The sequence below is a fragment of the Saccopteryx bilineata genome, chromosome 2 (assembly GCF_036850765.1).
Source record: "Saccopteryx bilineata isolate mSacBil1 chromosome 2, mSacBil1_pri_phased_curated, whole genome shotgun sequence".
In the NCBI taxonomy this organism is placed as follows: Eukaryota; Metazoa; Chordata; class Mammalia; order Chiroptera; family Emballonuridae; genus Saccopteryx; species Saccopteryx bilineata.
The window spans coordinates 271939446-271953016 of record NC_089491.1 but is presented as its reverse complement, the minus strand read 5'-3'; the positions used below and the strand labels follow the sequence as shown (position 1 = coordinate 271953016).

Sequence of the window (13571 nt, the reverse complement as noted above, 5' to 3'; positions counted from 1 at the left end):
CTCCCGTATTTCCACACTGTCACACACCGATGTGGACCGGCTGGCTCACTTCTCTGCCCAGAGGGAAAGGGCCAAGTTTGAGCCACTGCTGACCCCGGCTCAGCACACAGATGGCGCTCAATGGATTCCTGGAAAGTCTTGCACAGGACTGCTCCCTGCACAGGGAGATGAGGAAGCTGGACAGCTCTGGACAGAGGGGGAGCGGACACGGACAGGGGTGGACATGGACAGAGGGGGAGCAGACACAGACAGAGGGGGAGCGGACACGGACAGGGGTGGACATGGACAGAGGGGGAGCAGACACAGACAGAGGAGGAGCGGACACGGACAGAGGGGGAGCGGACACGGACAGAAGGGGAGCGGACACGAACGGGGGCGGACATGGACAGAGGGAGAGCAGACATGAACGGGGGCGGACATGGACAGAGGGGGAGCGGACACGAATGGGGGCGGACATGGACAGAGGGGGAGTGGACACTGACAGGGGTGGACATGGACAGAGGGGGAGCGGACACGGACAGAGGAGGAGTGGACACGGACAGGGGTGGACACGGACAGAGGGGGAGTGGACACGGACAGGGGTGGACATGGACAGAGGGGGAGCAGACACAGAGGAGGAGCGGACACGGACAGGGGTGGACATGGACAGAGGGGGAGCAGACACGGACAGGGGTGGACATGGACAGAGGGGGAGCAGACACGGATAGAGGGGGAGCGGACACGGACAGAGGAGGAGCGGACACGGACAGGGGTGGACATGGACAGAGGGGGAGCGGACACGGACAGGGGTGGACATGGACAGAGGGGGAGCAGACACAGACAGAGGAGGAGCGGACACGGACAGGGGTGGACATGGACAGAGGGGGAGCGGACACGGACAGGGGTAGACATGGACAGAGGGGGAGCAGACACAGACAGAGGAGGAGCGGACACGGACAGGGGTGGACATGGACAGAGGGGGAGCGGACACAGACAGAGGAGGAGCGGACACGGACAGGGGTGGACATGGACAGAGGAGGAGCGGACACGGACAGGGGTGGACATGGACAGAGGGGGAGCGGACACGGACAGGGGTGGACATGGACAGAGGGGGAGCGGACACGGACAGGGGTGGACATGGACAGAGGGGGAGCAGACACAGACAGAGGAGGAGCGGACACGGACAGAGGAGGAGTGGACACGGACAGGGGTGGACACGGACAGAGGGGGAGCGGACACGGACAGGGGTGGACACAGACAGAGGGGGAGCGGACACGGACAGGGGTGGACACAGACAGAGGGGGAGCGGATACGAACGGGGGCAGACATGGACAGGGGGAGCGGACATGGACAGAGGGGGAGCGGACACGAATGGGGGCGGACATGGACAGAGGGGGAGCAGACACGGACAGAGGGGGAGCGGACACGGACATGGACAGAGGGGGAGCGGACACGAATGGGGGGGTAGACACGGACAGAGAAGCTTAGAGACACAGAGAACATAAAAGAGAATGGAGATGAAGAAACTGGGACCTGAGGGTTTGGGGACAAGAGGGGAAGAGAGTGCGGGGAAGATCCTTAGAGACAAGTAAGGAAACAAGGGGACTTCATCCATAACAGAGACCCAAGGAACAGACACACAGTGGGGAGAGAAAAGGGCAGAGGGAAAGGGTACCGACTAAAGCATTTGTTGTTAAGCCAAGGCCCCCATGGCCTGTGTCCTGAGCTGAACTTTCCTTATCAAGAGTTTATTCTGCACCTGACCAGGTGGTGGCGCAGTGGATAGAGCATCGGACTGGGATGCAGAGGACCCAGGTTCGAGATCCTGAGGTCGTCAGCTTGAGCACGGGCTCATCTGGTTTGAGCAAAAGCTCACCAGCTTGGACCCAAGGTTGCTGGCTCGAGTAAGGGGTTACTTGGTCTGCTGAAGGCCTGCGGTCAAGGCACATATGAGAAAGCAATCAATGAACAACTAAGGTGTCGCAACGAAAAACTAATGATTGATGCTTCTCATCTCTCTCCATTCCTGTCTATCCCTCTCTGACTCTCTCTGTATCTGAAAAAAAAAAAAAAGGTTTATTTTGCGGAGTAACCAGTCCTGGTAAAAAGACAGGAACACGTCAGAAAGGGAAGGGTTGGGGAGGGGTAAGGCACACAAATGCAGAGGATATCTGCCTCCAGGTCAGTCAACAGGGTGAGACCTTGAGCAGGCTCAACGATACTCCTCCCCTCTCCTTAGCTCCGCTCCCCTAGGGTGGGGGTGGGGGATCAGGCGGCAGAGGGAGACTGGCCAGAGGGGGAAGAAAGGAAAAAGGAAAACAGCTCAGGGATGAATCCTGACCTGAGGGGGAGATGTGCCTGAGCCACTGGGGGGGAGGGAAGGCCCTGGGAAGGTTCAGACTCTGGTGAGAGCGCCTCATCAGATGGCGGGCTAACACAAGTCAAGACAAAGTTGCAATCCACCTGTGCTGTGGACGGACCTCTCAGAGCCCCTGCCATGGGCCACAGCCTCCCAAAGTCAGGGACATGACAAACTGATGTCCTCGGCCAGGACCCAGGTTGGGGGGGCCAGGTGTGGCTTTTCAACATGATGTGAGCATGACAGTCCTAAAGTTGCCTCACTGGTGTCAGTTGGTCAACCACACCCACCCACAGCACCCACTGGTGCCTAATGATGGCAGCCAGTGTGACTGTGGGAGACACCAGTGTCTGTGTGCAAGGGACACTTTGTACAGGTGTCCTGCAGAAAGTCGGGGCCACGCAGCCATGCCCAAGGCCTGAGCAGCCGCCGGGGGACATTCTGACCATCAGTCGGGTTTTTGCTCTTTACTAACATTACAAAAAGCACATAGTGGTGTTTGTGACTTGAATTATTTATTTCTGAAATGGGACCATTGTACATTGTACAAACCATATCTACTGATGGAATAAATAAGTGAAAAATTATACTGCTGTACAACACACCAAAAAAAAAAAAAAAAAAGAAAGAAAAATAATTAGATAACGTGAAAAAAAGGTCTTTATACCTCTAACCAGGTCCTTGGCGGTAATGAACATTCCAAATCATGATGTCATTTTGTAACGGGAGGTCACCACCCTGTGAGTCGGTCAACTGCCCGCCGGGTGCGGGTGTAAGTGCCAGCACTTTGTGGAATGTGTAGCCGCAGCTTCCCCAACTTCAAGTTTCTCGGGGAATGAGTTTGCCCTGGGAGCCCTTGAGGCCGTGGAGCCCAGTGTCCACGGAAGGCAGTCGCTTGGGGCCCCGCCCTGGCTCGGCAGGCCCAGCTGAAAGGTCTGAAAGGTCTGAGATTCCGTGGCGGGAGGGGGCTGGGCAGGGGACAGCGGCTCCTTCCGGGGAGCGGGCTGCCGGAAGGAAGGAAGCACATCTGGATTCTCCGTGGAAGGCTACCCCAGCCGCCTCAAGGGGGGCCCACTGTCTGACCACCGGCCCATCCCTACCTTCAGGCACTTCAGAGAAAAACTAATGAGAACCTGGGTGGCCTGGATGGTGTCCTTATTCTCCACCATGTCAACTCCCCTTGCCTGTCCCAGCGAGGCCCACAGAAGGGGCGCAGGGGACCCTGGAGGACCGGCAGTTTCCATGGGTGCGCGTGTGTGACTCTCCTTCAACTGTCTTGGTTGTCATGTCACCTCTCGTGTCCCAAAAAAGAGCAGAAAAGAAACATCCAAATTCATCTGTCACCAAAATGGAGCTTTGCTGCAAAGAAAAATGTGACTCAAACTCTATGGGATCTGGAGGTAAAGCCGCCGTGAGTCGCTGAGAGGTAAGGGTGCCCAGTTCCCAGTAGAACTGACTGCCTGAGGGGTGAAACTGATAAGGATTAAAAAAAAAAAATTTTTTTAAGACAGAAACCTTTCGGCCATCACTCACTTCAACGTTAGATCTCCAAAGTTTGTTTGCTTTCCCTTATTTCAGGAGACATTTTTGCATGAGGTATTTGAAATTCAGGAAACGTTTCGATTCTTCTTGAAGTGCAGGAAATAGACTGGCTCCCTTAAAAAAAAACAACAGTAAGAGTCTCACCCTCAGAAACTCTTAGAAAGTGGAACCTGGCAGACACTTCCCATGGTGGTCAGGAGATCCACGCGTCAAAGGCGGTACCTGAATATGCACCAATCAGCAAAAAACAAAAAATCAAAACACCCCAACAACTCCAAAAAACAAAAAACCACCAACAAAACCCGCCCTGCAACCCCCCCCCCCAACACACAACTCAAAGGGAGTTGGAACTCCAGTGCAGTAAAGAAAGCTCGATAATAGGGTGAAAGTCTGAGGAGTCCACATAGGAACTAAGAGCAACCGGGCCTCTGAACCAAACATTTAGGCAGCTGGTCCAAGGGGGGCAGCTCCACGTTAGTGAGAGGCAGCTGCCCCAGCCAGGCGGGGCGGGGGTCAGGGGTTTGATCACCCCTTCCTGGAGGAGTGCAAAGCTTTCCAGCTCCTTGGTGCCTCCTCTGGCCCTGCAAGGCTGACCCATCTAGGCTTGCGTCCCTGGTGGGGACTGACATCGACAACGGGGTGTCCTGGGAATGAGACAGGATCCAATTTGGTTGGCTCGGTGGCATCAGGAACATTATGCAGAAGAAGCAAGTAGATTCCCTGGACTGCAATCTTGCCCCCCACCCTGGGGCAGGGCCAGGGGTCCAGGGGAAGCAGAGGGCAGCAGGTTACTATGGATTTGAAATCCAAGCAACATCCTGTCCTGTGAGACGGAGTTCTGCACCAGTGACTCCTGCCGTTTGCACCGGGCCTCCTCCACCCTGCTCTCGTCTTGAGACAATCCTGCAGTCAGCCACAGAAGCCACTTCCTCTTCAGAGGTGTAGGAGAAAGCAGAACGATGAGGGCTGAGGCTGGAAGCGCCAGAACAACCTAAGTGGAATCTGCATGTCCGTTGGGACCACTTGGAAACACCAGGCTCAGATGCCTTGAGCAAGTGAGCATATCAAGTCGCCAGCCTGTGGGACAGTGCCCTGACATCTGAGACTTCTCGTACCCTGGAGGCTTGGCAGTTGGCCGAAGTCCTACTCTTCTTCTGCAGCCTCAGGACTCTCCTCCTCCCTGCCCAAATCTATTCCCACTGAAGTTCTGGGGCAGGGAGGAGCAAGAAGTGAGGGCTGGGGCAGTGGCAGCCTCCACAAAACCGAGAGGGCACTTTCGCAAAGGGAGATGCAAAACAACCGGGAAAACATGCCAGAGGTCACCTCAAGGGCACAAGGCACAAAAAAAGAAAGCGGGAGGAATCGGTGGAACAGTGAAAAGCCCCGGAGGAGAAACGCGGATTCCTGATGGGCACCACCCTCAAATAGCTTATATATCGTTAGAGAGAGAAGTGGGGGAAAGGAAAAACAATTACAGCAGCAACGCAAATGTAATCTTGGCTTCAGAGACAGTGTCTGACACTCCTGAGCTGTCGACCTGCCTCCACAAGGACAGTCACTTCAAGATTTGAATGTTTTGCTTCACAGCAGAAAGTTCTTCAGTGTCTGAGAAGTCACGCCATCTAGGTGTTCTTGGATTTGCACTTGGTAAACTTGAAAAGTTAGTAGTTCTAACCCCAAGGGCTTGCCTGGGGGGGGGGGAATTGTAGAATGAAGCCTGCTGATGGACCTCCCGTGAGAGGGGGACCGGAGATGGAGCCGAGCGCCTACATCTCTTCAGAGTTTGGTTGCGAAGCCTCCAGTTTCATCTTTTTAGAGGGCGGCCCTCCTTCCAAATCCTGGAGGGGTGGGGAGAGCAAGAAAAGAGAATGGCAGGTTAACAGGCCAGGAGATCAGTTTACCGCACCTGGGAGGTTCAAGGTCCGCCCAGGAGGGAAATGAGGGAAGGACCTCTTCGGCCGGCCCAGTGAGTGTGGACGTTAGCTGGTGCACAGACCTGTGGGGAACCTCAAACCCAAACTCCTGCTGCATCTCCCCAGCCTGGAGTCCCACGGGCCCAGTCTGTCCCTATCACACTGGCTTCCCTCCGGGTCACCCTCTGTTTACCCCTCTTGGACACCTCTTGGAGCTGGTGTCCTCATTACCTGTCTTCCAACCTGCAATTAATAGCTAGGGTAATTATTTATGCACAAGTTTCAAGTTTACATTTCCAAGCCTGAAGGCCTAGACCAGCCTTACCACACTAACTATGGCTCCTGGGGGCCCAGGACTGGTGCCTGGCCCGGGCTGACACTCAGCATTTGTTAAAATGTGAACAGGCCTGACCAGGCAGTGGCACAGTGGATAGAGCGTCGGACTGGGATGCAGAGGACCCAGGTTCGAGACCCCGAGGTCGCCAAGCTTGAGCACGGGCTCATCTGGTTTGAGCAAAAGCCCACCAGCTTGAGCCCAAGGTCAAGGTCACTGGCTCCAGCAAGGGGTTACTCGGTCTGCTGAAGGCCTGCGGTCAAGGCACATATGAGAAAAGCAATCAATGAACAACTAAGGTGTCGCAACGCGCAATGAAAAACTAATGATTGATGCTTCTCATCTCTCTCCGTTCCTGTCTGTCTGTCCTTGTCTATCCCTCTCTCTGACTCACTGTCTCTGTAAAAAATAAAAAATAATAAAAAATGTGAACAGGAGTGTTATCCTGGGGAGAGGGTCCACAGTGGTCACTAAATTCCCAAGAAGTCCCTTGACTCAAAAACAGGTTCCACAGCTGCTCACCCACCTCCTTCCTTGACTGTTCTGCTCAGTCCTCTCAGGCATCTCCAACCTGACCTAACACCTGAGACTAACTCTTTCTTTTCTATTGAATTTATTGGGCTGACACTGGTTAATAAAACTATACAGGTTTCAAGTACACAATTCTTGTTTTGTTTTAAGTGAAAGAAAGGGAGACAGTGAGACAGACTCCCACACACACCCCAACACCCCCGTCTGGGCCTGATGCTCAAATCACCGAGCTATCCTAAGCGCCTGAGGCTGACGCTTAGACTAACCAAACCATTGGCAAACCAGCCAGGGTCTCAAGTGTACAATTCTATAATACATCATCCATATGTATTATGTGTTCACCACCCGAGACCAACTACCAACTCTATTTTCTTTAAATTTAATTATTGCCTTGGCAGGATAGTTCAGTTGGTTAGTGTTGTCCAGAAGCACAGGGGTTGCCAGTTTGATCCCTGCTCGGTCAGGGTGCATACAGGTACGGATCGATGTTCCTGTCTCTCTTTCACTCCCTTTCTCACTAAAATCAATAATAAAAAATAGGCTAAAAATAAATTGAAAAAGAAAATATATTTGAATAATTCATTTAAAAACGTATTGACTGATTTTAGAGATAGGAATGGAGAGCGAAACATCAACTTGTTGCTCCATTTATTTGTGGATTCATCAGTTGTCTCTTGTCTGTGCCCTGACCAAGGACTGAACCCACAACCTTGGGTATCGGGATGAGGCTCTTAACCAACTGAGCTACCCGGCCGGGGAACCAAGCCTGATTCTTGACTTCCCCCATTCCCAATGGGTGCTCCTGCGTCTGTTGGGGGCACCGACATCAATCTGGGATAAAGCTTGCCAATGCCTGGGAGGTCCCCCTCTTTCCACACAGCCACATCCAGCCTAACAGCAAGTCCCTTCAACTTCATCTGCGAAGACCCTCCAGCCCGCCCACCTCTCCCTCCGCCGCCACCACCTCTTGCTGCGATGAAGCCTCTGCCTGCTCCGCGGCCTCCCTGCGCAGTCCGCCTTCCATGCAGCCCAGGAGCGCTTTTCAAAACAGAAATCCCACGCGGGAGATAAAACCCGCCGACGCTCCCCCGCTGACCTCACAAAACCCCAGCTCCTCCTCAGGCCAGGTCCACTCAACCTCTCACCTTCACCCCAACATGCTCTCCCGGTCGGTCCGCTCGGCATCCAGCGCCCTGGGCTCCCGTCCATTCCTTGGGCTCATACCTGTCTCCAGGCCGGGGCACCTTTGGTTCCCTTTGCCCAGAAGGCCTGCGCTCCCGGCCCTAACATCTCATCTTTAGATGCCCGCTCCCAGCCCACGCCTCTCCGCCCACACTGTTCCAGAAGAGCGTCCCACCCCATCAGGCTTCTCTGCCTCGCCCTGTACTGTCTCCCACGGCGCACGTGGTCACTGTGGGATTCCTATGTCCGCGGCATCCTGGCCGAGTCTCCGCCTCCCCGATCCAGATCCGTCCCTGTCCCAAGCCCCAGGAGAGCAGGAAGGGACCTCAGCTGCTTGTTTACCCTGGGTCTCAACCTGGCCTAGTGCCTAGGAGACAGCGGGTGCCCAATTAATGTCAGATAGAGACCCCGGGTCTCCATGTAAGATGGGCATGCGCATTTCTTGCCACTCCTGGGAGCAGGGATCCCAGGGAGATAAACAGAGACTCTGTCTTTCCCCTCCCCCGTCCTTCTTCTCAGTGCTGAGAGCTCAACCCGGGAAAACAAAGCCGGTGAGCCACTGTGACCTGGAGGAAGGTGGTTGCTGCTCAGGAGAAGGTCGTCTTCTGCAGGGCCCTTCGATGGGAGCGGGGACCATCTGTGAACCTGGGAGTGGAATCCAGACAGAGGTGAACAGATCTGAGTGACACGGAGGGGGGAGGGCCAGGAGGCAGCGGGTGAGGGAGAGAGGAGACTCATAAGCTCGGCAAGGGAGACGCGCTGAGGAATCCTCTCGACAGGGAAGTGGGCTGATGCAGGACTCTTCTTTTTAAAACAGACACGGCTGAAGTTCAACGTCAAATTGTCTGCTTCACCAAAATGCACCCTCGGTCCTGCCAGCAAGCCTAGCAGCTCTGCAGGTGAAGGAGCGTGAGTCTGTGTGGGCACAGCGAGGATGGTCGGGGGTGGGGATGGCGGCATACTGGAACGAATGACTCCAAGACTTTCAGACGTCAGGGGGTGGGGGGAGCACCAGATGTCCCCAAGGTGTGGACCTAAGTTTCAAGCTGATCTTTCCTCCACTGAGTTCAAGAGTCCGGGAGACCGCAGCTGACATTTTTGTTTTATTAACTAAACACGATGCTTTGACTTTTATTTTCCATCTGAGAGGCTCATGCAAGGCCTGAGGCTTTGTGACTTGCTCTTTACATTTCACACAGGGGGACTACTTCTTCACTCTTTTTTTTTCTCTGTATTTTTCCAAAGTTAGAAGCAGGGAGGCAGTCAGACTCCCACATGCGCCTGACCTGGATCCCCCCCCTGGCATGCCCACCAAGGGGCGATACTCTGCCCATCTGGGGCATTGCTCTATTGCAGCTGGAGCCATTCTAGCGCCTGAGGCAGAGGCCATGGAGCCATCCTCAGCGCCCGGGCCAACTCAGCTCCCATGGAGCCTTGGCTGTGGGAGAGGAAGAGAGAGACAGAGAGGAAGGAGAGGGGGAAGGGTGGAGAAGTAGATGGGTGCTTCTCCTGTGTGCCCTGGCTGGGAATCAAACTCGGGAACATGCCAGGCAGACGCTCTACCACTGAGCCAATCAGCCAGGGTCTACTTCTTCATTCTTTATCTGTACCTGGGTCAACTGTGCCCCTTTTAACAGCACTGTGCCAGTCTGTTCTATACATGACCCCAGATTTATTAAAGCCAGATCTCTTTTGACAAACTTCCCGCCACAGCGCATGTCTTCCGACCACACTCCCTTGGTGTCTGGGCATTGGAGAGTGTGCCATAGGATAAAGGGGAGAGGCAGGCCCATGGGTCTGTATATGCTGACATCCGAGAGGCACGTCCTCTGGGGAGGCCGGGTTCAAGGCTCCACACGGTGCACAATGTGCAGAAAGAGTATGGCCAGCTGCTAAATATTTCTAAAGACTTATTCTATGCAGCATTGAGGACCCTGAAGAATTATCTCCTAACTCTAAAAGACTCCTGCTGAGTCCTGTCCTTTCCTGTTTCCGCTGCTGCGGGTCAGTTTCTCCCGCGGTTCTGGAAACTGCTCAGCATTGTGGAGACGGTTTCACTTGTTGACGCTGGGTTACCGCTGAGTTCCCACTCCTCTCGAATGAGCAGAGAAAGGGTTGACAGTAAAAGCTTTCATGGTGGTTGGGGCAACACTGAGGCGTCTCTTGTGTCCAGCCCCACCATGTGTTCCCTTCTTTCTGCCACCTCCTCACACGCTGGCCCTAGGACAACTCTGCAACCCCATTTTGGCAGCTGGAGGAGACATGGAGGCTCAGTGTGGGCTAAGTGACAAAGTTGGGATTTGAACCCAGGACGTCTGCTCCTATCTACTGGGTCACCTGCTTCTGCATTGATTCAGCCCGGATTCTGACAAACAGTGATGACCCAGAAAGGGGTCTGGGCAGGGGGGAGTAATGTCAGTTGCAAAATATTTCCAAAGACTTTATTTGATCCAGCATTGAGGATTCTGAAGAATTATCTTCCTAGCTCTAAAGGAAGTTGAACTGGGGTCACTGAAAGTAGGCCATGCTTTTGTGGAGACAAAAAAAAAAAAGGGGACAAAGCTGAGGCTGGGGTCAAGGACCCTTCCCCTTCCTACACCCTCCAGGGTCTCATCCTTCGGGGCAGCCCCAGCACCCAGGGCGGGACCAAGACGATTGCTCACACATAACTGCTGAACGAACGAATACATGCAAGTTCCAATCGTCTCAACGAGAGAAAGAAAATAACAAAACACCTTTCAACATACCCCCGACCCCCCAACGGGAGCCTGGCCGCTCTGGCTGCCCCTGAGACCTCGGTCAAGGTACCTGAGAGACTGAGGACGGCTCCGCCGCTAGACCCGTGTCTCCAGATGGCTGCCGCTCGACTTTCTCTAAACTGCTCATCGCATTTTCCACCGAGGACTGTGAGTTCTGTTCGTCAGAAGCGTCTGAGGGAAAAGCAAGATGACAGAAGCTGCTTTCAGACACGTGATGTATGGGGCCAGATGGACCAATTACTAAAAATACCTGGAAAACTGGGTAGTTTGGGGACCTGTCGGCTCGCCAGAGCTACAATAAACTGGGGGAGGGGGCAGCGCTTGGGAAGCTTCTTGCTTATTTTTTAGGGATGCCTGATTTAAGCAGCTAGTCCACATGCTGGCCCTGTGGTCTCTAGCTCTTTCCTGCACACCCATTACCTGCCACTATCCCCCTAGAGGACATCTAAAGGATGCTCCATGCTCTGTGCACCCAGCGCCCTCTGGTGGACACAGCGCACTCCAACCATCATGGCTGCGGACTCCTGCCTCTTTCAATATAGGGCCTACCTTTTCCACCCAGGGGGAACGGGTAGAGAAACTGCCCCCTGGTCAACATTCCCCTTAATAATGTGGGTACTCTTCTGATCGTCAGAGTAATGACTGGTCTTTGCAAGAAACAGAAAATACAGAAAAAAGTCTAGATAAAATCGCCAATTATCTCACACCACCCACCGCTTTACCACCCCATTAACATTGTAGGGGATTTAGTCCCATTTTTCCAGATGTTTTTTCAAACCCTGAGGGCACATAATTCCCCTCTCTCCCTACATGGGATGACACAGTATTTTGGATGAAATTTTCATGTCTTTAAAAATCCTCTAAATAGAAGAGCGGACAAGGTGGCTACACAGTAGTCTGTCAACAATCAATTATTTAATGAATCCCCTTTCGCCAGTTACTTGGGCTATTTCTTTCTTTTTTTTTTTTTTTTTCTGTATTTTTCTGAAGCCAGAAACAAGGAGAGACAGTCAGACAGACTCCCGCATGCGCCCGACCGGGATCCACCCGGCACGCCCACCAGGGGGCGATGCTCTGCCCATCTGGGGCGTCGCTCTGCCGCCACCAGAGCCACTGTAGCGCCTGGGGCAGAGGCCAAGGAGCCATCCCCAGCGCCCGGGCCATCTTTGCTCCAGTGGAGCCTCGGCTGCGGGAGGGGAAGAGAGAGACAGAGAGGAAGGAGAGGGGGAGGGGTGGAGAAGCAGATGGGCGCTTCTTCTGTGTGCCCTGGCCAGGAATCGTACCCGGGACTTCTGCACACTAGGCCGATGCTCTACCACTGAGCCAACCGGCCAGGGCTACTTGGGCTATTTCTTAAGCACTGGCCTCCTTGCTCTGCCACCACGTTCCTTCCGCAGAGCAGAGCTCACAGAGGGAGCGGCCATATCCTGCCCATGGTCCTACTCTGCAGGCACTCAGGGGCCCCTGTCACATGTCACCCTGATTTTTTTTTTTTTTTACAGAGAGGGATAGATAGGAACAGACAGACAGGAATGGAGAGAGATGAGAAGCATCAATCATCAGTTTTTCGTTGCGACATCTTAGTAGTTCGTTGATTGCTTTCTCATATGTGCCTTGACCGAGGGGCTACAGCAGACCGAGTAACCCTTTGCTTGAGCCAGCGACCTTGGGTCCAAGCTGGTGAGCATTTGCTTAAACCAGATAAGCCTGCACTCAAGCTGGCGACCTCAGGGTCTTGAACTTGGGTCCTCCGCATCCCAGTCCGATGTTCTATCCACTGCACCACCGCCTGGTCAGGCGATTTTTTAAAAATTTATTCATTTTAGAGAGGAGACACAGAGAGAGAGAGAGAGAGAGAAGGGGGGGGGGAGCAGGAAGCATCAACTCCCATATGTGCCTTGACTGGGCGAGCCCAGGGTTTCAAACCAGTGACCTCAGCATTCCAGGTCGATGCTTTTTATCCACTGGGCCACCACAGGTCAGGCTCACCCTGATTTTTAAAAAGCACACTACGGGCCCTGGCCGGTTGGCTCAGCGGTAGAGTGTCAGCCTGGCATGCGGGGGACCTGGGTTCAATTCCCAGCCAGGGCACATAGGAGAAGCGCCCATTTGCTTCTCCACCTCCCCCCTCCTTCCTCTCTGTCTCTCTTCCCCTCCTGCAGCCAAGGCTCCATTGGAGCAAAGATGGCCCGGGCGCTGGGGATGGCTCCTTGACCTCTGCCCCAGGTGCTGGAGTGGCTCTGGTGGCGGCAGAGCGACGCCCCGGAGGGGCAGAGCATCACCTCCTGGTGGGCAGAGCGTGTCGCCCCTGGTGGGCGTGCTGGGTGGATCCCAGTTGGGCGCATGCGGGAGTCTGTCTGACTGTCTCTCCCCGTTTCCAGCTTCAAAAAAAAAAGAAAAATAAAAGAAAAAGAAAAAATAAAAAGCACACTACGGTACTCAAGAATGCTTTGCTTTCTGGGGTTTCTGAGACTCCCGGCCAGGACCTGAGCTGGGGTTCCCTGCTGCTAATGGTAGGGTGGTCGGTCTGCTGCCTCCAGGGCTGGGCTCTGCATACAAGCTGATATCTGTTTCCAGACAGACCTGGGTGCCCATGAGGCCTCTGTTACTCCTCTCCTGCGGGACTGGGGTCCTCAGTCTCAGATTACCCCTGCCCTCGGAAAATCAAGACTGATAAGAACCACCCTGTCAGTCACTGTGAGGATTAAAGGGAATGGCAGGAAAAGTACCCCAGGGCAGCATAATTCAACTGGTGTGTACCTCAAGAATCTTTAAAACACGTAACACCTGATGATTTAGTCAGGGGTACTGACCTTTTCCCCCTTAGATTGGTAAATAAAAAAATGACAACAGCCGACACAACAATAGCCAGTCCATGTGAATGAATCAACACGATGCCTGTTTTTGTTCCCCATCAGATGGGGGGGGGGTGTCTTTTTTGGTGTGCGGCAGAATTTTAGCCATTAGTTTAT

The 13571-nt window shown here is 53.9% G+C and overlaps 1 protein-coding gene across 1 annotated transcript in view; it reads right to left on the bottom strand.

Annotated features, from left to right (window-relative positions):
- Nucleotides 1-3937: 3937 nt before the first annotated feature.
- Nucleotides 3938-13571, bottom strand: part of BCL7A (BAF chromatin remodeling complex subunit BCL7A) — a 28363-nt gene continuing 18729 nt past the window's right edge. Inside the window, exons 6-7 of the mRNA XM_066260646.1 lie at nucleotides 10649-10770; nucleotides 3938-5718 (exon numbers count right to left, since the gene is read on the bottom strand). Coding sequence (XP_066116743.1) covers nucleotides 5647-5718; nucleotides 10649-10770 — 194 coding nt within the window. The 3' untranslated portion in view covers nucleotides 3938-5646. The remainder of the gene's footprint in view (nucleotides 5719-10648; nucleotides 10771-13571) is intronic.